This window comes from Scyliorhinus canicula, chromosome 9, assembly GCF_902713615.1.
Source record: "Scyliorhinus canicula chromosome 9, sScyCan1.1, whole genome shotgun sequence".
Taxonomy (NCBI): Eukaryota; Metazoa; Chordata; class Chondrichthyes; order Carcharhiniformes; family Scyliorhinidae; genus Scyliorhinus; species Scyliorhinus canicula.
This window is the reverse complement of record NC_052154.1, coordinates 95075786-95103003: the sequence shown is the minus strand read 5'-3', so window position 1 is coordinate 95103003 and position 27218 is coordinate 95075786. Positions and strand designations below refer to the sequence as shown.

The following is a 27218-nucleotide window of genomic DNA, read 5'->3' as shown; positions in this document are numbered from 1 at the left end:
TTATCAAGGACACGCAGTAGCTGTTCCTTGAAAAAGCTCCACATTTCGATTGTACCCATCCCCTGCAGTTTCCTTCCCCATCCTATACCTCCTAAATCTTGCCGAATAGCATCATAATTGCCTTTCCCCCAGCTATAATTCTTGCCTTGCGGTATATACCTATCCCTGCCCATTGCTAAAGTAAACATAACCGAGTTGTGATCACTATCACCAAAGTGCTCACCTACATCTAAATCTAACACCTGGCCGGGTTCATTACCCAGTACCAAATCCAATGTGGCCTCGCCCCTTGTTGGCCTGTCTACATACTGTGTCAGAAAACCCTCCTGCACACACTGCACAAAAACTGACCCATCTATAGTACTCGAACTATAGTATTTCCAGTCAATATTTAGAAAGTTAAAGTCCCCCATAACAACTACCCTGTTACTCTCGCTCCTGTCAAGAATCATCTTTGCAATCCTTTCCTCTACATCTCTGGGACTATTCGGAGGTCTATAGACAACTCCCAACAGGGTGACCTCTCCTCTACTGTTCCTAACCTCGGCCCATACTGCCTCAGTAGACGTGTCCTCAAGCGTCCTTTCTACCGCCGTAATACTTTCCTTGATTAACAATGCCACACCCCCCCCTCTTTTACCATCTTCTCTGTTCTTACAGAAACATCTAAATCTACCTTACTATCTTTTAAAAGATCCAATACCCCCTCCTTTCCGATGTCAATATGACCCAGACTGTCCACACACCCTACCCACCCTTACCCAAGAATCATCTTCCTCATCTCGTGGCCTTCGATGCCGCAGGTGGGCATCCTCTGGGGGCTATGAGGGTGGATGGCCCCGGCTCACTTCTCGGCCATGCCGCCCTGTCCCTTTCGCACAATTTTGACTTCATCAGAAGATGGGACGGGTCCGGGTTGGCACCCAGCACCCTCTTCTCCCAGTCAGTGCCCATAGGGTCCTGGGGTTCACCTTGGAACAGAGGGGCAGCTGGTTTGAATCCCGGCTGCCCCTTCATCATCTGGCTCTGCCAGCCCTGGCAACACCATTGTGTCGACGCCCTCAAGGATGCTCCTCAGAGATTGGGCTATGCTCTGCAGTGGCTCGGCAATGCCCACCTGAGAGCAGGGCATGCCCCACAGAACCTCATGAAGCTCAGTCTGGTACTGGGTGGCATCCCCCAGCAAGTTGGACATTCTACCGAGACCCTCAGCTATGACTGTCACTGACTGCGCGACGCCTTGGACACCTTTACTAATGGAGTTGACATTGTGCATCAGGCTCTCCACTGCGGTTGCCACCCCAGCAGTGCTGGCCTCGGTGCCATGCATTGCTGGTGACATTACCTAGGCCCGTAGCCTCTGGGACTCTTCCAATCGTCTATGGATCTACTGGAGTGTCCCTGTCCTCTGAATACCCTGACCGCACACTAATGTCTCCATCAGCTCCGGGAATCCCTCTTCACATGTGTGGTTCACAGTGGTGGAAGGGGGATGTGGGAAGGAAGAGTTGGGGGGTGTTGAAGTGGGGGGAGTGAAGGGAGTGTTCCAGGCCGCATGGAGAGTTGGGGGGGTGGATGTTCGTATGGGGGCGGAAAGGTCTTTGGGGAAGTGTTAGCGCCTACTCAGTCGCACTGCCCAGTGTAAGGCATTGACGATGGCCAGTCCTCCTGGTAACACTCCCAGAGTTTTCTGCTGCCACCTCATCCCAAGCAGCACTGGCTGCCTTGTGGCTCACCCCCCGGATCCTTGGGGGAAGAGGACATTCCTCCTTACCTCCATTGCATCTAGGAGCCTCCCCAGGTCTGCATCGCCGAATCTTGTGGCCAATCTCCTCGGCACCATAGCTGCAAGTTGACTGGTGTTGGCTGAGCAAGTGCAGCTTAAATGCAGCACAACCTTGTTAGCGGGGGACGGGTGAGCACGGTGCTGGCAAATCGGCTGGCAAGCCTTTATTTGCGGCGAGAAGCCAGTGGGACCCCGTTAAGTGGACCAATTAACATTGAATAGTGTTGCTGGCCTCGCTGGGCCGAGCAACGGGAAGCTCGCGGCAATTCCCACTTGCTACCACACTTAGAAATCTTTCCGGAGAATTGCGCCCAAAGTGTAAATTTTACTTTTGTACTCTTTTACACTGGTTTATTAAAGATCAGCCAGGAAGCTGGTACCAACCATAGAAATGGCCAAGGCCACAGATCGGATTAATGAGAGTGGTGAGTTTCTGCCAACTGCGCCTGTTTGAGATGGCTCTTCAAATTACACTCAGGATTTTGGGGCGTTCAGGCATCACCAACAGGGCTGAATAAGGTTCAGAAATTTGAGCTGAAGGAAGTTGAACCTCCACAGCAGGTGAACCCGGGGCAGGGCAGGACTGTAAGATATCAGACCATGGGGCATTTACTCGCACAATCAGCATACTCCCTGTGTCACCAAGTCACTTTCCCAGGAATAGAGACACTTCCCAATCACTGGTGAGACAGAGCTCCACTCTCTGAGCTCTATCTCTCCTGTGTCCCTCTCTCCTGTACATGTGCGGATCCCACCACTGGCTGCCATCATTGCCTTGGATGCTGTGGGTCTTCCTCTTCTCAAACACATCCGAGGTTTCACATCCCACACTGATGTTGTCAGTTTGAAAGCCTCCCAGGATGAAGAATGTTATTCCCAAACCAGAAATCTGTCATGCCGGGGGAACTGAGACAGAAGTGAGGTTTTATTCAGATGGGACAATGACAAGTTTAAATCCCCACCTGATCTGCTGATCAAAGTCGCCTCTGTTTCACCGGTCAGTTTGCCAAGCTTCAGGAAACTCCTGTCACTCCAGAAATGTTTGGATTGGCTGTGAGAGACGACAATCAGAGAGAGTCCACCCACTCTGCCCAGTCTCTCCTCTTCCTCTTTCACAGCTGCTTCACATCCTGTAGGGACTGAGAACCAAGTCAGGAGATGGTGAGTGAAGGAGCAGAATTTAGAATAATTACATTGCACAATATCCACACTAATGTTCAGGCAGTCTGACTATTCTGTGGGCAATCAGGTGTGGAAATGCCCCTTATGCTGTGTGAGAAGATGCAGCTCAGAGACCTGTTTACTCGCTGCTTTGTGCTGAGCTGACTGATTGGCTGTGTTGGATATTAGTGTGTTTAGTGGAAGCATTTCCCTTCTGATTTACAGGCTGAGATTTGTTGATGGGTCATTACTGAATGTGAGAAGGTGAGGTGTAATCATCTGGCAGGGGCAGACTGAGGATTTTTGATTTGGTAGATGGGCCTTATGTGGACTGTGAATGGTCAGTTCGGTCTGTGTTGGAAGCTGGATGTCCCCTGTCTTCCAGACGATGTGAACCCCCCCCCCCCCCCCCCGTGAGACCTCCAAAACCCACCTGGTCCTGGACTCCTGACACTTGGATTCTGGGACCAACATGATTAAGAATGGAGGATGGAGGTGCTGATGGCACTGCCGCCATCTTCTGTCACTCACCTTCTTGTCCACAATTCTCAACAAGATTTGCTCTGTTGTTTGCTGATCCTGCCATCTCCGTCTACTGGTTTGATGATATAATAATAATCACTTATTGTCACAAGTCGGCTTCAATTAAGTTACTGTGAAAAGCCCCGAGTCGCCACATTCCGGCGCCTGTTCGGGGAGGCTGGTACGGGAATTGAACCTGCACTGCTGGCTTTGTTCTGCATTACAAGCCAGCTGTTTAGCCCACTGTGCTAAACCAGCCCCTAGTTTTGGGGATAATCTGAAAGTTATGTTTTCTGTTCAATTCTATTTCACAAATTCCAAAGTGTATTAAATTCAGTTTCACAGTCTGGAGTGGTTGACGTGAATAACATAAATATCTTTCAGGGAGAATTGGATAAGCATATGAAGGATAAAGGGACAGAAGGATATGCTGATCGGGTGAGATGAAGAGGACTGAGAGGAGGCATGTGTGAAGCATAAACTTTCTGTGGTTGGGTTTGAACTCACATTCAGCTCCATACCTGGAGACTTATTTATTCAAATGTAATTTTTTAAAAAAAATTTAGAGTGCCCAATTCATTTTTTTTCCAATTAAGGGGCAATTTAGTGTGGCCAATCCACCTACCCTACACATCTTTGGGTTGTGGGGCGAAACCCACGCAAACACGGGGAGAATGTTCAAACTCCATAGGAGCAGCAGGGTAGCATGGTGGTTAGCATAAATGCTTCACAGCTCCAGGGTCCCAGGTTCGATTCCCGGCTGGGTCACTGTCTGTGTGGAGTCTGCACGTCCTCCCCCTGTGTGCGTGGGTTTCCTCCGGGTGCTCCGGTTTCCTCCCACAGTCCAAAGATGTGCGGGTTAGGTGGATTGGCCATGCTAAATTGCCCGTAGTGTCCTAATAAAAGTAAGGTTAAGGGGGGGGGGGGTTGTTGGGTTACGGGTATAGTGTGGATACGTGGGTTTAAGTAGGGTGATCATGGCTCGGCACAACATTGAGGGCCGAAGGGCCTGTTCTGTGCTGTACTGTTCTATGTTCTATGTTCCACATGGACAGTGACCCAGAGGCAGGATCGAAACTGGGACCTCGGTGCCGTAAGGCAGCTGTGCTAACCACTGCATCACCGTGCTGCCCTTCAAATATATTTTAATATCTTCTTTAAAGATTTTACCTGAAGTCCTTGGCCTTTCCCAAAAGCCTGGGCTTGGATTTGATACTTTTGCCCAGTGCTGTGAGCTGAATTTGGGATGTGCAGCCTGAGTGAGTGCAGTGCATCTAATTTCCTAGGATAAACCAGAACCCTTCAATTAGCTACGCTGAAGCAATAATTTCCTCAGCTTCCAGCCCTCCCTGACCAGTGTATTTTCTTCAAATATATTTGGAGAGAAACGGAACAACATTTCTAAATCTCCATCTGATTAACATTTCTCCTGAGTGTTTTTTATATTAAACACATTCTCTAAGGGTAAAACTGGTCTTCACCAGCACCATTGAATTGAAAGCCGGTTTTAAACTCCACCTGACTATCTTTTCCATTGTCCACTCGGTGCCTAGGAAGATGAGTCTGGGCAGAGGAAAGAAAGTAGTCAAGTTGTCTGCTCCTGGTCACTATCCAGTGTCCTTGCTGGAAACAGAGGGTGTGACAGTCAAGGGAGGAGAAAGAAAGGAGTTGTATCTGATCCCCACACAGGGGAATAGCAGACTGACACTCACTGTGGAACAGTCTCTAACTGAGGGGTCAGCCCCTTGAGCAAAGGAGAGGGAATTGGAGGAAATCATGTTTCCTTTTCCTGTTTCACAGAAGGATTGCACCGTACTACACCAGAGAATACAGAGAGGGTGGACACTGCAGAAGCGATCCCAAGCAACAAAAGCACAACTATGAGACGACATCCCTTCACAACATTGCTCAACACAGAGAAGGTTGGAGAGTGAAACGATCATCTGAAAATCGGTCGGGTCAGGGGAGCTTTGACATCTCATCAGATCTGAAACTGGTCAGTGGTGTGGAACCTTCCATCAGAATCAACCTTTCCGAAGGTTTGACTGTGGGTGATCGGTTAGAGTGAGGCTGGGAAGAAGTGTGAGTGGGCTCCAAGTGTGGTGAGAGCTTCAATCATTCATCGAGCCGCATGAACCACCGACTCATTCCTACAGGTGAGAGGCTGTTCCAGTGTGAGGTGTGAGGAGAGTTCCACAGGCTTCTAAAATCTCTGAAGACACGCCTGTGCCTTCTGTACAACTTTTCACACAAGGTCAGCTTCATGGAAGAGAAACCGTTCAAGTGTGAGGTGTGTGACCGAGCCTTCAGAACATCATCGACGCTTGTAAATCACCGGCGCATTCACACAGGGGAGAAGGCATTCAGATGTGAAGTGTGTAACAAGGGCTTTGCACAGTTATCAGGTCTGGTGAATCACCGGACTGTTCACACTGGGGAAAAACCATTTGTGTGCAAAGTGTGCACCAAACCCTTCTCAAGGTCATCGACTCTTTACAGACACCAACGGATTCATACAGGGGACAAACCATTTAAGTGTGAGCTGTGTAACAAATCATTTTTGTCTTCATCAGATTTCCTCATACACCAACGCATTCATACAGGGGAGAAGCCGTTCATGTGTAAGGTGTGCATGAAATCATTTTCAGATTCTTCGACTCTCCGCAGACACCAACGCATTCACACAGGGGAGAAACCATTCGCATGTGAGGTATGTGACAAATCATTCTCATTGTCATCAGATCTCCGAGTGCACCAACGCATTCACACAGGTGAGAAACCATTCACGTGCAAATTGTGTGACAAATCATTCCCGTCATCATCAGATCTCTGCATACACCAACGTATTCATACAGGGGAGAAACCTTTTATGTGTGAAGTGTGTGACAGATCATTTTCACAGTCGGGGAATCTCCGCAGACATCAACGCATTCACACAGGAGAGAAACCATTCAGATGCGATGTGTGTGAGAAATCATTCTCTGACACAGCGAGCCTCTGTGTACACCGCCACATTCACACTAAGGAGAAACCATTCACGTGTGATGTGTGCAACAAATCATTCTCAAGGTCATCGAACCTCTTATTCCATCAGAAGAGCCACACAGGAGAGCAACACTTCAGCTGTGAGGTTGGCGATAAGGCTTTTGTGACATCGAGCTTCCTGACGAACTAAATTTGTACTTTGCTTCTGTCTTCACAAAGGAAGACATGAATAATCTACCGGAGGTTCTGAGCAACACAAGTTTTAGTGACGAGCTGAAATAAATGTGTATCAGTAGAGAAATGGTTTTGGGGAAATTGATCAGATTGAAGGCGGATAAATCTCCAGGGCATGATAATCTTCATCCCAGAGTACTTAAGGAAGTGACCTTAGAAATAGTAATCGGTCATTTTCCAAAATTCTTTGGACTCTGGAATGGTTCCTACAGATTGGACGGTAGCTATTCAAAAAGGGAGATCGAGAGAAAACAGGGAACGACAGCCCTGTGAGCCTATCGTCAGCTGTAGGGAATCTGCTGGAGCCATTATCAAGGATTTCATAGCACAGCATTTGGAAAGCAGTGGTATAGTCAGTCAGTCAGAATGTATTTATGAAAGGGAAATCATGCTTCACAAATCTATTGGAATTCTTTGAAGATGTAACTAATAGAGTTGACCTGGGAGACACGGTGGATGTGCTTTATTTAGAGCAAAATAAAGAAAAATACAGCACAGGAACAAGCCCTTCGGCTCTCCATGCCTGTGCCAACCATGCTGCACGTCGAACCTAAAACCTTCAACATTTCCGGAGTCCATATCCTTCTATTCCCACCCTATTTGTCAAAATGTCCCTTGAATGTCACTATTGCACCTGCTTCCACCACGTCCTCCGGCAGCAAGTTCCAGGCACCCACTACATTCTCTGTAAAAAAAACTTCCCTTGCACATCTCACAGAATCACAGACTGCTACAGTGCAGAAGCGGCCCCTCAGCCCATTGTGTCTGCCCTGACGCATGAAAGGCCCTGACCTGCCCACCTAATCTCACTTACCAGCAGTTGCCGCATAGCCTTGAATGTTATGACATGCCAAGTACTCACCCAGGTACGTTTTAAAGGATGTCAGGCATTCCATGTCTACCACCCTCCCAGGCAGTGCATTCCAGGACGTCACCACTCTTTGGGTAAGAAGGTTTTCCTCAAATTCCCTCTGAACCTCCCACTCCTCACTTTGAACTGTGTCCCCTCGTAACAGACCCTTCAACTAAGGGGAACAGCTGCTCCCTATCCACCCTGTCCATGCCCCTCATAATCTTGTACACCTCAATCAGGTCATAGAGTCAGAGAGGTTTACAGCATGAAAAGAGGTCCTTTGGCCCAACCTGTCCATGCCGCCCAGTTATTACCATTAAGCTCGTCCCAATTGTCCGCATTTGGCCCAAATACCTCTATACCTATCTTACCCATACAACTGTCTAAATGCTTTCTAAAAGACAAAATTGTACCCGCCTCTACTACTGCCTCTGGTCCAACAGCTCGTTCCAGACACTCACCAGCCTGTGTGAACAATTTGCCTCTCTGGACTCTTTTGTATCTCTCCCCTTCTCATCTTAAACCTATGCCCTCTGATTTTAGACTCCTTTGGGAAAAGATGTTGACTATCCACCTTATCTAGACCCCTCATTATTTTATAAACATCTATAAGTTCACCCCTAAGCCTCCTAGGCTCCAAGGAAAAAAGTCCCAGTCCATCCAGCCTCTCCTTATAACTCAAGCCATCATGTCCCGGTAGCCTCCTATAAATCTTTTCTGCACTCTTTCTAGTTTAATAATATCCTTTCTATAATAGGGTGACCATAACTGTACACAGTATTCCAGGTGTGCTCTTACCAATGTCCTGTACAACTTTAGGAAGACATCCCAGCTCCTGTATTCAATGTTCTGACCAATGAAACCAAGCATGCCAAAAGCGTTCTTCACCATCGTGTCCACCTGTGATTCCACTCTCAAGGAGCTATGAACCTGTACCCATAGATCTCTTTATTCTATAACTCTCCCCAACTCTCTACCATTAACTGAGTAGGTCCTGCCACCTTTCAATCTACCAAAAGGCATCACCTCACATTTATCTAAATTAAACTCCATCTGCCATTCACGGCCCACTTTCCCAATTGATGAAGAGCCCGTTGTAATCCTAGATAACCTTCTTCACTATCCACTATGCCTCCAATCTTGGTGTCATCTGTAAACGTACCAACCATGGCTCCTAAATTCTCATCCAAATCATTAACCCTGCTCCAGAGTAAACAACCCAAACCTATCCAGCCGCTCTTTATAACTCAAATGTCCCATCCCAGGCAACATCCTGGTGAATCTTCTCTGCACCCCCTCGAGTGCAATCACATCCTTCCTATAATGTGGCGACCAGAACTGCACACAGTACTCCAGCTGTGGCCTCACCAAAGTTCTATACAACTCCAACATGACCTCCCTGCTTCTGTAATCTATGCCTCGATTGATAAAAGTAAGTGTCCCATATTCCTTTTTCACCACCCTATTAACCTGCCCTCCCGCCTTCAGAGATCTATGGACAAACACGCCAAGGTCCCTTTGTTCCTCGAAAGTTCCCAGTGGCAGTCCTTTCATGGTATACTTCCTTGTTAAATTACTCCTTCCAAAGTGTATCACCTCTCACTTTTCAGGGTTAAATTCCGTCTGCCACTTATCTGCCCATTTGACCATCCCATCTATATCTTCCTGTAACCCAAGCCACTCAACCTAACTGCTCCTCAGCCAATCTTTGTGTCATCTGAAAACTTACTGATCCAACCCCCCACATAGTCATCATAGTCATTTATATAAATGACAAACAATAGGGGGCCCAGCACAGATCCCTGTGGTACGCCACTGGACACTGGCTTCCAGTCGCCTATCATCATCCTCTGTCTCCTTCCGCTAAGCCAATTATTAATCCACCGTATTAAATCAACCTGTATCCCCTGTGCATTTGCCTTCTTTATCAGTCTCCCATGTGGGACCTTGTCAAAGGCTTTGCTGAAATCCATGTAAACTACATCAACTGCACTACACACTGTACATTCTTCCACCCTGGGGAAAAAGCTTTTGACTATCCACTCTGTCCATGCCCCTCATAATTTTGTAGAATTCTATCAGGTCGCCTCTGAACCTCCGCCGTTCCAGTGAGAACAAACTGTGTTTATCCAACATCTCCTCATAGCTAATACGCTCCACACCAGGAGCTATGAACCTGTACCCATAGATCTCTTTATTCTATAACTCTCCCCAACTCTCTACCATTAACTGAGTAGGTCCTGCCACCTTTCAATCTACCAAAAGGCATCACCTCACATTTATCTAAATTAAACTCCATCTGCCATTCACGGCCCACTTTCCCAATTGATGAAGAGCCCGTTGTAATCCTAGATAACCTTCTTCACTATCCACTATGCCTCAAATCTTGGTGTCATCTGTAAACGTACCAACCATGGCTCCTAAATTCTCATCCAAATCATTAACCCTGCTCCAGAGTAAACAACCCAAACCTATTGGTTGAAGCTGCCCCCACCCTAATTGCTGAGAGGCAGTTATCTGGCAATCACCTGAGGCCTGTTTAGGGGCACATTGTATTCTTCTCTTTGAAGTTAAGGTATTTTTTTGAGTCATCGGTTAGCTGAGGTCTGTATAAAAGACAGACAGACTGCGCACAAAGTAAGCGAGCACTTTCCAGGAGACTCATCCAGAGTGAGACTCATACAGAGTGGAGGATTGAAACTTGGTAATTTGGTGCAGTGAGGTAATTCGGTGCAGTGTGTGAGGAGGTGCTTTTTAACCCTGGTAAGTGACTGGTAAGTAGTCTCTCTTTTTCTTTTCATTGTTTATTTTGAAATTCTAGTTGTTTAAGTTTACCAAGGGTTTAAGACATGGCAGGAGATCCCAGACCCGTGTCATGCTCCTCGTGTGCGATGTGGGAGCTCAGGGACACGTCCACTGTCCCTGGCTCCTTCACGTGCAAGAAGTGTGTTCAGTTGCAGCTCTTGTTAGATCGCTTGACGGCTCTGGAGCTGCGGATGGACTCACTTTGGAGCATCCGCGATGCTGAGGAGGTCGTGGATAGCACGTTTAGTGAGTTGGTCACACCGCAGGTGAAGGTTACTGAGGGAGATAGAAAATGGGTGACCAAAAGAAAGAGCAAGAGTAGGAAGGCAGTGCAGGTGTCCCCTGCGGTCATCTCCCTGCAAAACAGATATACCGCTTTGGATACTGTTGAGGGAGATGGCTCACCAGGGGAAGGCAGCAGCAGCCAGGTTCATGGCACCGTGGCTGGCTCTGCTGCACAGCAGGGCAGGAAGAAAAATGGCAGGGCTATAGCGATAGGGGGTTCGATCGTAAGGGGAATAGACAGGCGGTTCTGTGGACGCAATCGAGACTCCAGGATGGTATGTTGCCTCCCTGGTGCAAGGGTCAAGGATGTCTCGGAGCGGCTGCAGGACATTCTGGGGGGGGAGGGTGAACAGCCAGCTGTCGTGGTGCACATAGGCACCAACGATATAGGTAAAAAACGGGATGAGGTCCTACAAGCGGAATTCAGGCAGTTAGGAGTTAAACTAAAAAGTAGGACCTCAAAGGTAGTAATCTCAGGATTGCTACCAGTGCCACGAGCTAGTCAGAGTAGGAATGTCAGGATAGATAGGATGAATGCGTGGCTCGAGAGATGGTGCAAGAGGGAGGGATTCAAATTCCTGGGGCATTGGGACCGGTTCTGGGGGAGGTGGGACCAGTACAAACCGGACGGTCTGCACTTGGGCAGGACTGGAACCGATGTCCTAGGGGGGGTGTTTTCTAGAGCTGTTGGGGAGGGTTTAAACTAATGTGGCAGGGGGATGGGAACCAATGCTGGAAGTTGGAAGGTAGTAAAACAGGGACAGAAACAAAAGGAAGTAAGGGGAAAAGTGCAAGGCAGAGAAGACACAGTCATAAATCCATAAGGGCGACAGTACAAGGTACAGTGACTGAGGGGAACACAGTGAATAGGCCCAGTAATAACAAAAGGAATAAAACTGGAGATGTTAAGATTCAAAACAGAGGTAAAAAAACCAACATAAGTGTACTTTACCTGAATGCTCGTAGTATTCGGAATAAAGTAAATGAGTTGGTGGCACAAATCATCGTAAATGACTATGATTTAGTGGCCATTACTGAAACATGGTTAAAGGATGGTCACGACTGGGAGTTAAATATCCGAGGGTATCAAACTATTCGGAAGGACAGAGTGGATGGTAAGGGAGGTGGTGTTGCTCTGTTATTTAAGGATGACATCCGGGCAATAGTAAGGGATGACATCGGTGCTATGGAGGATAAGGTTGAATCCATTTGGGTGGAAATCAGGAATAGTAAGGCGAAAAAGTCACTGATAGGAGTAGTCTATCGGCCACCAAATAGTAACGAGATGGTGGGGCAGGCAATAAACAATGAAATAACTGATGCATGTAGAAATGGTACAGCAGTTATCATGGGGGATTTTAATCTACATGTCGATTGGTTTAACCAGGTCGGTCAAGGCAACCGTGAGGAGGAGTTTATAGAATGTATCCGCGATAGTTTCCTAGAACAGTATGTAATGGAACCTACGAGGGAACAAGCGGTCCTAGATCTTGTCCTGTGTAATGAGACAGGATTGATTCATGATCTCATAGTTAGGGATCCTCTCGGAAGGAGCGATCACAATATGGTGGAATTTAAAATACAGATGGAGGGTGAGAAAGTAAAATCAAATACTAGTGTTTTGTGTTTAAACAAAGGAGATTACAAGGGGATGAGAGAAGAACTAGCTAAGGTAGACTGGGAGCTAAGACTTTATGGTGGAACAGTTGAGGAACAGTGGAGAACCTTCCAAGCGATTTTTCACAGTGCTCAGCAAAGGTTTATACCAACAAAAAGGAAGGACGGAAGAAAGAGGGAAAATCGACCGTGGATATCTAAGGAAATAAGGGAGAGTATCAAACTGAAGGAAAAAGCATATAAAGTGGCAAAGATTGCTGGGAGATTAGAGGACTGGGAAATCTTTAGGGGGAAACAGAAAGCTACTAAAAAAGCTATAAAGAAGAGTAAGATAGAGTATGAGAGTAAACTTGCTCAGAATATAAAAACAGACAGTAAAAGTTTTTACAAATATATAAGACAAAAAAGAGTGGCTAAGGTAAATATTGGTCCTTTAGAGGATGAGAAGGGAGTTTTAATAATGGGAAATGAGGAAATGGCTGAGGAACTGAACAGGTTTTTTGGGTCGGTCTTCACAGTGGAAGACACAAATAACATGCCAGCGACTGATAGAAATGAGGCTATGACAGGTGAGGACCTTGAGAGGATTGTTATCACTAAGGAGGGAGTGATGGGCAAGCTAATGGGGCTAAAGGTAGACAAGTCTCCTGGCCCTGATGGAATGCATCCCAGAGTGCTAAAAGAGATGGCTAGGGAAATTGCAGATGCACTAGTGATAATTTACCGAAATTCACTAGACTCTGGGGTGGTCCCGGTGGATTGGAAATTAGCAAACGTGACGCCACTGTTTAAAAAAGGAGGTAGGTAGAAAGCAGGAAATTATAGGCCAGTGAGTTTAACTTCGGTAATAGGGAAGATGCTGGAATCTATCATCAAGGAGGAAATTGCGAGGCATCTGGATAGAAATTGTCCCATTGGGCAGACGCAGCATGGGTTCGTAAAAGGCAGGTCGTGCCTAACTAATTTAGTGGAATTTTTTGAGGACATTACCAGTGCAGTAGATAACGGGGAGCCGATGGATGTGGTATATCTGGATTTCCAGAAAGCCTTTGGGAGGTTATGTTGCAATTGTATAAGGTGTTACTGCGGCCACACCTGGAGTATTGTGTTCAGTTTTGGTCTCCTTACTTGAGAAAGGACGTACTGGCGCTGGAGGGTGTGCAGAGGAGATTCACTAGGTTAATCCCAGAGCTGAAGGGGTTGGATTATGAGGAGAGGTTGAGTAGACTGGGACTGTACTCGTTGGAATTTAGAAGGATGAGGGGGGATCTTATAGAAACATTTAAAATTATGAAGGGAATAGATAGGATAGATGCGGGCAGGTTGTTTCCACTGGCGGGTGACAGCAGAACTAGGGGGCATAGCCTCAAAATAAGGGGAAGTAGATTTAGAACTGAGTTTAGGAGGAACTTCTTCACCCAAAGGGTTGTGAATCTATGGAATTCCTTGCCCAGTGAAGCAGTTGAGGCTCCTTCATTACATGTTTTTAAGGTAAAGATAGATAGTTTTTTGAAGAATAAAGGGATTAAGGGTTATGGTGTTCGGGCCGGAAAGTGGAGCTGAGTCCACAAAAGATCATCCATGATCTAATTGAATGGCGGAGCAGGCTCGAGGGGCCAGATGGCCTACTCCTGCTCCTCGTTCTTATGTTCTTATGTTCTAAGAGGTTAACTAGAGAAAGGATTGACCCACTCAAAGACAAAAGAGGGAATTTATGCGTTGAGTCAGAGGAAATGGGTCAGATTCTTAATGAGTACTTTGCCTCGGTATTCACAAAGGAGAGGGACAAGACGGATGTTGAGGCTAGGGATGGATGTTTAAATACTCTAGGTCAAGTCGTCATACAGAAGGGGGAAGTTTTGGGTATTCTAGAAGACATTAAGGTGGACAAGTCCCCAGGACCGGATGGGATCTGTCCCAGGTTACTGAGGGAAGCGAGGGTCGAAATAGCTGGGGCCTTAACAGATATCTTTGTGGCACCTTTGAGCACGGGTGAGGTCCCGGAGGACTGGAGAATTGCTAATGTTGTCCTTTTGTTTAAGAAGGGTAGCAGGGATAATCCAGGGAATTATAGACCTGTGAGCTTGACGTCAGTGGTAGGCAAACTGTTGGAGAAGATACTGAGGGATAGGATCTATTCACATTTGGAAGAAAATAGACTTATCAGTGATAGGCAGCATGGTTTTATGCAGGGAAGGTCATGTCTTACAAACCTAATAGAATTCTTTGAGGAAGTGACAAAGTTAATTGATGAGGGAAGGGCTGTAGATGTCATATACATGGACTTCAGTAAGGCGTTTGATAAAGTTTCCCATGGCAGGTTGATGGAAAAAGTGAAGTCGTATGGGGTTCAGGGTGTACTAGCCAGATGGATAAAGAACTGGCTGGGCAACAGGAGACAGAGAGTAGTGGTGGAAGGGAGTGTCTCAAAATGGAGAAGGGTGACTAGTGGTGTTCCACAGGGATCCGTGCTCGGACCACTGTTGGTTGTGATATACATAAATGATCTGGAGGAAGGTATAGGTGGTCTGATTAGCAAGTTTTCAGATGATACTAAGATTGGTGGAGTTGCAGATAGCGAGGAGGACTGTCAGAGAATGCAGCAAAATATATATAGATTGGAGAGTTGGGCAGAGAAATGGCAGATGGAGTTCAATCCAGGCAAATGCGAGGTGATGCATTTTGGAAGATCTAATTCAAGAGCGGACTATATGGCCAATGGAAGAGGCCTGGGGAAAATTGATGTACAGAGAGATCTGGGAGTTCAGGTCCATTGTATCCTGAAGGTGGCAACGCAGGTTGATAGAGTGGTCAAGAAGGCATACAGCATGCTTGCCTTCATAGGACGGGGTATTGAGTACAAGAGTCGGCAGGTCATGTTACAATTGTGTAGGACTTTGGTTCGGCCACGTGTTATAACCTGCCTGCTTGCCATTGGCTGGGGACTAATGACAATCCCACAATCCTATGGGAGTATGAGCTTCCCCAATGAGGGGGGCGGAGAAATCATTAGCAGACTCCCTGCATAAATAGAGCTGGCCAGTTTGGAACCAGGGAGAGAGGAGTTTGGCAGCAAGAGAAGTTGTTGCTGCTGTTCTATATATGTTAATTTGTAAATAAATGTTATTTCTTTGTATCCTGAAAACCCGTGCTGGATTCTTCGTGGCCTTCACAAAAGCCACATTTGGAATACTGCGAACAGTTCTGGTCGCCACATTACCAAAAGGATGTGGAAGCTTTAGTGAGGGTGCAGAGGAGGTTCACCAGGATGTTGCCTAGGAGGGTGCTAGCTATGAAGAAAGGTTGAGTAGATTAGGATTGTTTTCGTTGGAAAGACGGAGGTTGAGGGGGGACCTGACTGAGGTATACAAAATTATGAGAGATGGCAGCATGGTAGCATGGTGGTTAGCATAAATGCTTCACAGCTCCAGGGTCCCAGGTTCGATTCCCGGCTGGGTCACTGTCTGTGTGGAGTCTGCACGTCCTCCCCCTGTGTGCGTGGGTTTCCTCCGGGTGCTCCGGTTTCCTCCCACAGTCCAAAGATGTGCGGGTTAGGTGGATTGGCCATGCTAAATTGCCCGTAGTGTCCTAATAAAAGTAAGGTTGGGGGGGGTTGTTGGGTTACAGGTATAGGGTGGATACGTGGGTTTGAGTAGGGTGATCATGGCTCGGCACAACATTGAGGGCCGAAGGGCCTGTTCTGTGCTGTACTGTTCTATGTTCTATGTATGGACAGGGTGGATAGCAACAGGCTTTTTCCAAGATTGGGGGTGTCAATTACAAGGGGTCACGATTTCAAGGTGAGAGGGTGAAAGTTTAAGGGAAATGTGAGTGGAAAGTTTTTTACGCAGAGGGTGGTGGGTGCCTGGAACACTTTGCCAGCGGAGGTGGTAGAGGCGGGCACGATAGCATCATTTAAGATGCATCTAGACAGATATATGAATGGGCGGGGAACAGAGGGAAGTAGACCTTGGAAACTGGGGGACAGGTTTAGATAAAGGATCTGGATCGGCGCAGGCTGGAAGGGCCGAAGGGCCTGTTCCTGTGCTGTAATTTTCTTTGTTCTTTGTTCTATAAAGCCCACAGGGCATTAAGTCTCCCGCTCTTTTCGGGACCCAGACACTGAGACAGTCAGAACGCACAAGTCAGTGGACATTATTGCCATGTGGTAGCTAGTAGGTCTGGTCGAGCCAGTAAGAGGTCGTCAGTAGGATTAGTAGAGTGTCAACCCACAGCTGAACATGTACAGCTGTTCATAGTTTAAATAAAACCGTGTTGGATCATCTCCGGTGTTAGACTTTTGTTTCTAGCTTCCCTGCATCCAGTTGCAGTCAACGTCGAACCAACCTGCCTAACACATCACCCCCCTGATTTACAACCACATTCTCGAGCTGGAAACATTCTCTTTTGCTGACCGTTACAGTTACCCCTCGAGCCCTTCTGTCAAATCTGGAGTGAAACACCTGACTAACCCAGCCTTTTTTAAATCTCACCTCAAGTGAGTCTCCTGCAGCATTGCTACATCAGCCTTCAAGATTTTAATAGAACATAGAACATACAGTGCAGAAGGAGGCCATTTGGCCCATCGAGTCTGCACCGACCCACTTAAGCCTTCACTTCCACCCTATCCCCGTAACCCAATAGCCCCTCCTGAACTTTTTGGACACTAAAGACAATTTAGCGTGGCCAATCCACCTAACCTGCACGTCTTTGGACTATGGGAGGAAACCGGAGCACCCAGAGGACGCCCACGCAGACACTGGGAGAACGTGCAGACTCCGCACAGACAGTGACCCATCGGGGAATCGAACCTGAGACCCTGGCGCTGTGAAGCCACAGTGCTATCCACTTGTGCTACCGTGCTGCCCACTTAAGATGCGCAAGCACCCTTGACCTCTTGACTGAATCTCCCAACGCCCGCACACCGCCCATTTATGAGTGTCCACTTCGCCCTATACCCTTAATCCCATAATCTAACCTGCACACCTCTGGATCTTAAGGGGCAATTTAGCGTGGCCAATCCACCTAACTCGCGCACCTTTGGACTGTGGGGGGAAACTGGCGCACCCGGAGGAAACCCACGCAGACATGGGGAAAACATAGAAACTCTACACAGTCACCCAAGGCAGGAATTGAAACTGGATCCCTGCCGCTGTGAGGCAACAGTGCTAAACACTGCTGGAGAATTCTATATCCAGGGGACATAGATTCAAGATAAGTGGCAGAAGGAGTAGAGGGGACATGAGGAAGAATTTTTTTATGCAGGGTAGTGGGAGTCTGGAATTCATTGCACGAGTTGGTGGTGGAGGCAGAGACCCTAAACGCCACTTAAAGGAACCTGGATCTGCACCTTAAGTGCTGTAAGATACAGGGCTATTGTCAGGGTGCAGGAAGGCGGGATTAGAAAGGGCACCTGGGTGTCCTCAGGCTGGCAAGGACAAGATGGGCCGAATGATCTCCTTCGGTGCTGTAACTTTTCTATGATTCTATTCTATGATTCTAAGTTTATGAATTGAACTTGGTCAAATATCTTTTGAAAATCTCTATACAAAACAGCATCGACCATACTTGCTCATCAACCTTCTCAGTTCCTTCATCAAAAAATCAAGTGACAGACATGGCGGCATTTTAACAAATCTGGGTGGAAATTGAATTGCTGGGCTATCTTATAGAAACAGTCCAAACAGTTATTCTCGGTTATGATATTTATCCGTTTCCTCAGTACTGAATTTCGGCTAACTCGGCATCCCCTCACTCTCTCACTCAGCCCCTCCCTCCTTTAAAACTAAATAGAATCACAATCACTTCCATAAGAAAATTCTGGAAAGGACCTTTCCTACTTCCAACATTCCTCCCCTCAGCAAATATTACAGATCCTATCCAAACCATTAATTTGTTGTGGCACAGTGGTTGGCACCGCTGCCTCAAGGCGCTGAGGACCTAGATTTGATCCCAGCTCCGGGTCACTGCCTGTGTGGAGTTTGCACATTCGCCCCGTGTCTGCGTGGGTCTCACCCTCACAACCCAATGATGTACAGCGTAGGTGGATTGCCCACGCTAAATTGCCCCTTAATTGTGAAAAAAAATCAATTGGATACTTTAAATTTACTTTTTAAAACTTTTTGTGGTATTTAATATGTTAACTGATTCTGTTTGTTCAGTGACTGATACTGATGCAATTTCACAAGGCGTCTAATTGTATCTCTGGAGACTTTCCCTGTTCGTTAATAAGACGTACATCCAATATGTTATTCTGCACTGTCAGACAGAACATCGCCTCAATTACTAACAGGTACCAGAGGCCCCTGAGAGTGAAAGATTACATACTGGAATCTTACAATGGCTCACAATCTAAGAACAATCGCTTGGAATGCTGAAACAGCAAGCCGAGATTTTTACTGGGAACTTCAATTGTATTTTGCATCTTATCGACTGGAAGATAAGATACTTCGAGCACTTCGGATTTTTAAATATATTTACTGTCCCATTCTTGCCATTGTTGGTGTCCCTGGTAAGTTTCTCTCCAAGTATTCATTTTCTAAACCATGTGAAACTGCATTACTGTTATGATAATCTTCACCACCTTTGTGCTGTTGTTATTTCTGGTGTGACTCTATATCTATCTATTAACTGGGCCTCATGGTGGCATGGTGGGGCCTCATGGTAGCATGGGGGGCCTCATGGTAGCATGGTGGTTAGCATCAATGCTTCACAGCTCCAGGGTCCCAGGTTCGATTCCCGGCTGGGTCACTGTCTGTGTGGAGTCTGCACGTCCTCCCCGTGTGTGCGTGGGTTTCCTCCGGGTGCTCCAGTTTCCTCCCACAGTCCAAAGATGTGCGGGTTAGGTGGATTGGCCATGCTAAATTGCCCGTAGTGTAAGGTTAATGGGGGGATTGTTGGGTTACGGGTATACGGGTTACGTGGGTTTAAGTAGGGTGATCATTGCTCGGCACAACATCGAGGGCTGAAGGGCCTGTTCTGTGCTGTACTGTTCTATGTTCTATGTTCTAACTCTCCAAACCATTGTGACTGGTATTATGCTTTGACGAAGAGTGATCCAGACTCAAAATGTCAGCTCTCTTCTCTCTCCTTAGCTGCTGTCAGACCTGCTGAGATTGTCCAGTAGTTTCTGTTTTTATTTCAGATTTCCAGAATCCGCAGTAATTTGCCTTTAGCTACAGGTATCACGCTGTTTTTACAATTTATTCTCCCATCTTTACTGTTATCGTGTTATTAAGTCCCTGAATACAGAGATTACACCCATTGACTTGGTTTTTGACTGTCGTGTTGTTACACTTGCTATTTAAATCTAGAATCTACGGCACAGAGACAGGCCCTTCAGCCCAAACTGGGGTCCATGCCAACTGTGATGGTCTGTTTTCTTTGTCTGGATGCCTTGAATACGTATTGCTGAACAAAGAACATCAAGCTAAGTAAGTAAACAAAGATGATTTGTTAATACTACTTAAATAAGATTCAAACGTATTCCTAAGTATAAGTTTGCTTAAATAAACTATGCTAAACTCAAACTACAGAACTATCAAATACATAACTATTCTATCTCACACCTAAACACCTTCTCCCCGAATTAAGGGTCATCACGTGATACGGGCGGCACAGTAGCACAGTGGTTAGCTTTGTCATTTCACAGCTCCAGGGTCCCAGGTTTGATTCCCGGCTTGGGTCACTGTCTATGCGGAGTCTGCACGTTATCCCCGTGTCTGTGTGGGTTTCCTCCGGGAGCTCCGGTTTCCTCCCACTGTCCAAAGATGTGCAGGAGGTAGGTGGATTGAACATGCTAAATTGCCCTTAGTGTCCAAAGGGGTTGGGTGGGGTTGCTGGGTTATGGGGGGAGTTGTGGGCTTAAGTGAGGTGCTATTTCCAAGGGCCGGTGCAGGCTCGATGGGCGAATGGCACTGAAATTTTATGTTCTATGTTCTATATGTGTGTGACTGCTCTTGATCACCATCTGGTGGTAAGAAGTATTTACATTAAATTGTTAACACTTTATATCTCCCATACAATACACATATTGTTACACCAAACAAAAAGCCCATCAAAGCTGACCCCATTTGCCTCCATTTTGATCTATGTTCTATTTGGCCCATGTCCCTCTAAATCTTTCCGATCTATGTATCTGTCAAAATGCCTTTTAAATGTTGTCAATGTCCCTGCCTCAACCACTTCCTCCAGCAGCTCATTCCACATATAGAGCACTGTCTGTGTCAAAATGTTGCTCCTCAGGTTCCCATTAATTCTTTCCCCTCTTAACTTAAACCTATGCCCTCTAGCTCTCAATTCCCCAGCCCTAGGAAAAAGACTCAGTGCATTCACCCTATCCATGCTTATTCACCTCTATAAAATCACCCCTCAGTCTCCTACGATCCAAAGTAAAAAGCCCTAGCCTGTCTCATCTTTCCCTAACTCAGTCCCTTGAATTCTGGCTACATCCCTGTAAATCTCTTCTGCACTTTCTCCAGTTTAATAACATCTTTCCGATAGCAAGGAGACCAACACTGAACACAATAATCCAGGTGCCTCACCAAAGTCCTGTATAATTGCAACATAACTTCCCAACTTCTATACTCAATGCCCTGACTGAAGGCCAGCCTGCCAAAAGCCTTCTTCACTGCCCTATCTACCTGCGACTCCACCTTTAGAGAACCGTGCACCTGAACGCCAAGGTCCCTCTGTTTCACGATACTCCATAAGATCCTACCATTCACCATGAAAATCCTACCTTGATTTGACTTTCCAAAGAGCAGCACCTCACACTTATCTGTATTGAACTCTATTTGCCATTTCTCAGCAAAATTTTGCAAAGACCGGGGTCTTGTCTTATCTTAGGATTTTTGTCAGAAACCTCATTCACTATTGACAGGTTTATTCCCACTCTATGCCAATGTCTGGGGTTGAGCAAAGAGACCAGATTCTGAGCATTCAATTGTTGCTCGTTCTGAGTTAGTGTGTTTAACACTCCTCCAATAGAGGCAGTGTGCTTAACACTCGTTTGGCTCTGTTTCTTATTTCTATGCTCTGAAGTCGCCAGGTGCCGTAACAGACACCGTCACAAGCATCAAGGTCAAGTTCAAAGCAATAAAGCTATACACCAATTAGTAAGTCCAAACAGTTAGAGTTTATTATAACAATTATAATAAATACTCCTTCACACGCTAAAGACTAACTTACTTCTCTACCATTAAACGACTAATACTTATCTAAGAAGGAACAGGCAAGGTCAGGGAACAAGGCCTTCGTTCCGATCTGGTCTGCAACTTCTTGATACTACTGGTCGGCACGGGTATAAGTAATGCCTGGGTCAAGGTAGCGATCGTCGTTTTGGCACTTACTTATCGATGGCTGCTGCTCAACGGCTGGTGTAAAAGACAGGATCTGGAGTCGGAGGCCGGAGACAGGAGACCAAACCATGTGCGGGACCTTCTTTTATAGGTCCCAGGAGGTCCGTGCCCCTTGGCGCGGGTTTCCTCACCTGCTCGGTATCGATTGGGCCTTTCCCCAATCGATATGATTTGAACCCCCCTATCCTAGGGTCGTTCCTTGATGGCTGGGGCGGTTCTTAGGACTCATTGTCCTGGCTTCGCTGGCTCCATCGTGTCTGCTTCGCTTTTGAAAGTCTCAATAGATACTTGAGTGTATCTATTGTGCCTGGGGTTGTCCCGGTATCACCTCATTAGTATGTAGATGGCTTTCCCATTAACAGCGCTACCTGAACTCTGCAGCTGTCGGGAAACCGGTTTTTGCAAGTGTCCCAATGCTTAAAGCTTCTGCAAGCTGTTTGCTTTTGACCATGTCCGTTTTTCCCTGCACTCTTTGCAGTCTTCCATTTTGTATTCACTGGTGTCCATCTTAGATGGCTACACTCCCTCCTTGTGATCCTCACTAGAAATTGTGAAGGATCACCTATGTACGGTTCCTTTGGGTTCCCTGACCTTAGCGAGTTCCAGGGCGTCTACTCTGTCCTTAACTATGGCAAACATTTTTAGATAACATTTCTCTAATTGGCGCTATGTCAAAGGGGACATGCACTACCAATACACGGGAACCTCTACCTATCACAATAACTACTCTCGTCTTATTTTTAAAACATTCTAGCATATCTTAAAATCTTACTCATTCATACCACAGTACATCTTGCTTTCTGACTCGGCAGTCGAGTACAGAACCATATAATACATCCATATCATTTTTATTTACAGATCGCTATAAATAAATTTCTTATGCATCAAGGGGTTGGGGGGATTGGTGAAAACCGAAAATAGGGGATTGAACTCCGGGGGATTGGGGCCTCACGGTAGCATGGTGGTTAGCATCAATGCTTCACAGCTCCAGGGTCCCAGGTTCGATTCCCGGCTGGGTCACTGTCTGTGCGGAGTCTGCACGTCCTCCCCGTGTGTGCGTGGGTTTCCTCCGGGTGCTCCGGTTTCCTCCCACAGTCCAAAGATGTGCGGGTTAGGTGGATTGGCCATGCTAAATTGCCCGTAGTGTAAGGTTAATGGGGGGATTGTTGGGTTACAGGTATACGGGTTACGTGGGTTTAAGTAGGGTGATCATTGCTCTGCACAACATTGAGGGCCGAAGGGCCTGTTCTGTGCTGTACTGTTCTATCTATCTAAATGGTAGAGGGGAAGGAGGCTCTCCTTTTCCATTTCCTCAACCTGAGGGTCTGCACTATGATGCAGAGAATTGCAATCACCAAAAGTGATTCAATTATGTATGACATCGAGTACCAGGTCATGAATTTGGTGCACCAGGTCTGAACCTCGCTGAACCTTGGTGTGTGGGAAACATTAACGGCGGGGGTCATGGGGGAAACATGGTTTGCGTCTACGTGCAAAAATACAACAACATTAAATAGAAATAGGTAGGCTTCCATCTTGGTCTTCTTTCTTCTCTTCCTTTTGTATGGCTGATCTTGCCGTGATCCCTCCTTCGACTGTTCGAAAGCTATGGGATCAAGCACAGTATCTGTCAATACACAGTTTAATATCTGTAATGCTAGTGTATCTGTCCTCTCATTCCAATTGTCCCTTAAATGAATGGCCAAGTCACTCCCTGTGACTCCCCTCATTTTTTTTTTCAAATGCGAATTTAGGACCAGACATACACCTAACAACTTTTCCACTGCGAGCCGTCTCGCAGGCTTTGCGATTTACCATCTGAATGTTCCTGGATGTAAATAGCATGTGGGATGGCTGCCGAAGGGCTACCTAAAGAAAAATGAAACCAAAGTTTGAACGAAAAGGTCGAATGAGTTGCGTATGGGCCGCTACGGGTAAGATTTGTATGGGATCCCGGGTAAGGCGTGCTGTGCCGTACCCAAGCTTGGCTGACCAAAGGGGTTCTCAGACAGGGCGGGTCCTCAATGCCGTTTCTCCACTGCCTGAGCTACCTGAAATGAACGGGCAAGAATGTATTCATCGTGGAATTGCAGCCTCTATTCACAGAATAGAGGGGCACCTGAAAAACAAGGGAGGAGCCAAGATGCTCCAACATCTGAAAACATAAGACAAGTCGTGAACTTTGTCGGTTCACCAGAGGATATCTAACTGAAGTTCTCAGAGATATCTGCGGACAAGCTAACGTGTATGTGAGGCGGTCACACGCTTTTCAGCTGAAAAGACAGTGATCGATCTGCAATCAAACCCTTAACATATAAAAAAAACCAAACAAACGTGCAGGTTCCATCAGAAAGGATATCGCTTCCCTCAAGCGGTTCCTCTGTTACATCATCCGGACACCTCACTTCTCCTCTTTCTCTGTGAACAGGGTCACAAAGGGGTTGCCGTGTCGGGAGTCAGACATCACGTCTTCCTCTTCTTCCAGATCCCATACTCTTGTATGGATCAGGCATGCAATCTGTGCATTATGTGACCGGGGATCACTCTCGTCATTGCGGACAAGTCACCATGAATTGTCCCTGTGCCAAAATGTGGTGTCTAAATTTGAAGGGGCATAGTCGGTATCGTCGGGGTCGGGTGGCGGGTCTGGGTGTGGGTTTGGATATTTAATGTAGGTGACCTCCATGGAGTCACTGGAGTCGTAGTCGCTAAAGTGGGGGCTGTAGGGTGGAGTGCTGCGGCTGTCCTCATTGTCACAGTCAGTGTCGCTGTCTCTGCTGTGGCAACTTGTGGGCGTTCCGGGGCGTGATCTGGAGTCAGTGGGCAGAGTCGAGGGCGAGTCCGATGAGGAACTGGTCTGTGAGGGGGAGGGTGGAAATGTGTCTCTTGTGGGCGCAGCGAGATGTTCTGCTGCGTCCAGTAAGACATGGCGTGTGTGGTTAGACTGTGTTCCATAAGCCTTTAACTGGTTGATATGAAACCACGCAGTCTTACCGTTGGGGTATTTTATTCTGTAAACGGAGGGGCTGATTTTGTCCGAAATTGAATACGGGCCGGAAAATTTAGGTGCCAAAAACGTGCTGGGGTTGTAAACAGATAACATAACCTGTTGCCCAACCTGAAATTCCGTGGGGTGTACATTCTAATTAAAACAAGCTGTGCTCTGTTTTCGTCGCTTGCCTAGGGTTACTGCGGCTGCTAACTGTGCAGACCTCACAGTTTCCACTAATTCTTTGACTGCTCTCTCATGTGTGAGGGCCGTCACTTCGGGGCTAGTCATGTCCAGTCCTAAAAGGAATTCTGTCCCTTTCATAGGGCTTCCGGTCATGAGTGTGTGTGGGGTGAAACCTGTGGATGATGAAACCGTGTTGTGGATGATGAAACCGTGTTGCGGATGAACATTAGTGCGAATGGGAGCACTGAATCCCAAGTCGAATTGTTCTCCTGTCCCATCTTCCTAAGGGTCGATTTTAGGGTCCGATTCATGCGTTCTACTATCCCGCTTGACTGGGGGTGATACGCAATGTGGAAATTTTGTTTTATGCCAAATATGGTCAGGACGTTCTTCATGACCCATCCTGTAAAGTGAGATCCCTGATCTGACTCTATACTTCTGGGGAGTATACTTCTCGTAAAGATGTGGTGGGTCAGGATCTTTGCAGCTGTCTTAGCTGTGTTGGTTCATGAAGGGAATGACTCTACCCATTTGGTAAAGGTATCTATAACTACCAGAACATATTTATAGCCATTCCTGCAAGGGGGCAATGGTCCAATAAAATCGATCTGGAGGTTAGTCCAGGGGCCATTAACGGGGCGAGTGTGGCTAAGTTGTGCCTTCTTTGAGTACCTCTCCGGGTTATTTTGTGCACAAATTAGACAATTCTCAATGTAGTGTGTCACATCTTTTCGTAAGTTTGGCCACCAACAGAGTTGTCTGAGGTGTCTTGTGGTCGGGTCGATCCCTTGGTGTCCATGACTGTCATGGAATAAGGCAATCATTTGATTCCTATCCTGTTCAGGAACCACATATAGTTTGTCTTTAATGATCACACCCTCATGTGTGGTCAAAGCGTGTCTGAACCTATCATATTGGGCCACAAAGTTTCCTTTAAAAATCTCCCGGAGATTTCCGTCCTGTTTCTGTGCCTCAACTAAATCTTCTATCTCTGTCTGTGAGACCTGAACTGCACTCACAGGGGCGCTAGCTGGTGCGCTAGCTGGGGGTGTCCAAAGGTGACCTCGCCTGGAACCTGCTTTTGCCAGTGCGTCGGCTTTTACATTTCCGGGGGGGATGACCTATGGTGACTCCTAACTTTAATTATGCCAAAAGTCCTATCCTTTGCCTTTTCTAGGATATGGCGGAGTAATGGGGCTGATGGAAGGGGCTTCCCGTCTGCGGAGACAAAACCTCTTGTCCTCCACAGGGGTAGAAAATCGGTCAGGCTGTTACAGACATATAAACTATCCGAGTATATATCTGCTGGGCTGGGGAACAAATCTGGGTGGTCCACTATATATGCAATGGCCGCGAGCTCTGCTGCCTGCGCGCCTAAGTGACCTGGTAATTTTAAAGCGATTTCTTCTAGTGCGCGACCCTGCGCATCCTCAACATAGATCCCGCATCCAGTGATGCGTTCTCCATCTAAAACTGTGGATGAACCGTCCACATATATTTTCAGTGGGGCACACGTGTCTGTGTGCTGGGGGCTCTGGCTTGAATTTCCTATCTTTCTGGGGGGTGTCTTTGCTATGAAGGGTCCTGTGTTGTATAGGGGTGCTACAATCTCACATTCATGGGGTTGTCCTGGATACTGGAGGTTGTTTGCTAAAAATGTGTGTGTCCTGGTCCGTTTAACTGTTATGTCCCGTCCTTGTAACAGTAACGTCCATCGAGCTGCTCTTATCTGGCTCACTGAACCGTCCTTCAGTCGACCGTCTAAAAGTAACTGTGTGGGGGTGTGCTCGGTCAAAATGGTGATGGGATTGAGTCCGGTAATGTACGCGAAGTACTGAACTGCCCAAAAAACTGCTAGTCGGTGCCTCTCGCAGGCTGAAAATCCTTGCTCTACGGGGTCTAAAAGTCTGGAGGCATAAGCCACGGGTCGTAGCTGCTCGTGCCGTTCCTGGAGGAGCACGGCCGAGAGGGTCAGATCGGTGCTAGCTACCTCTATTGCATAGGGGGAGAGTTGGTCTGGGACTTGTAGCGCGGGTGCTGCACTGAGGGCTTTCTTTAATTCTTCCACAGCCTCTGTATGCTGCGGAAGCCATTCCCATGGGGCTCCTTTCTTAAGGAGGTCTGAGAGTGGGGCTGCCTTTGTCGCGAAACCATTGATATGGTTCCAACAGTACCCAACCAGTCCTAAAAACGACTGGAGGGCTGAAACATTCTGGGGAAGGGGCAATTTGACAATCGATTCAATTTTTTTGAACTTGATCTCGCGTTTGCCGTGCGTGATGACTGTACCCAAATACATCACTTGGTTCTCTAATATCTGGGCCTTTCTGGGGTTAACTTTACATCCAATTGAGTTCAGAAGTTCCAGGAGTTCGGCCAGAAACGTAATGTGCTCTGCCTTGGTGTCTGTCTGCAGTAGTAGGTCGTCCACATACT

At 46.9% G+C, this 27218-nt stretch overlaps 3 protein-coding genes across 7 annotated transcripts in view; all 3 read left to right on the top strand.

Annotated features, from left to right (window-relative positions):
• LOC119971546 (zinc finger E-box-binding homeobox 1-like) overlaps window positions 1-27218 on the top strand; it is a 703616-nt gene that overhangs the window by 153416 nt on the left and 522982 nt on the right. The gene's annotated exons all lie outside the window — the stretch shown is intronic.
• LOC119970913 (zinc finger protein 91-like) overlaps window positions 2893-27218 on the top strand; it is a 114600-nt gene continuing 90274 nt past the window's right edge. The window contains exons 1-2 of the mRNA XM_038806023.1: window positions 2893-2947; window positions 5270-6642. Coding sequence (XP_038661951.1) covers window positions 5733-6642 — 910 coding nt within the window. The 5' untranslated portion in view covers window positions 2893-2947; window positions 5270-5732. The remainder of the gene's footprint in view (window positions 2948-5269; window positions 6643-27218) is intronic.
• LOC119971547 (probable G-protein coupled receptor 139) overlaps window positions 6043-27218 on the top strand; it is a 43792-nt gene continuing 22616 nt past the window's right edge. For 2 of the 3 annotated variants that reach the window (XM_038807217.1, XM_038807215.1), the window contains exons 1-2: window positions 17497-18759; window positions 19562-19681. The gene's annotated coding sequence lies outside the window, so the exon portion shown is untranslated. Of the gene's footprint in view, window positions 6180-17496; window positions 18760-19561; window positions 19682-27218 lie in introns of those variants that run through there. The other variant, XM_038807216.1, reaches the window with a different exon arrangement.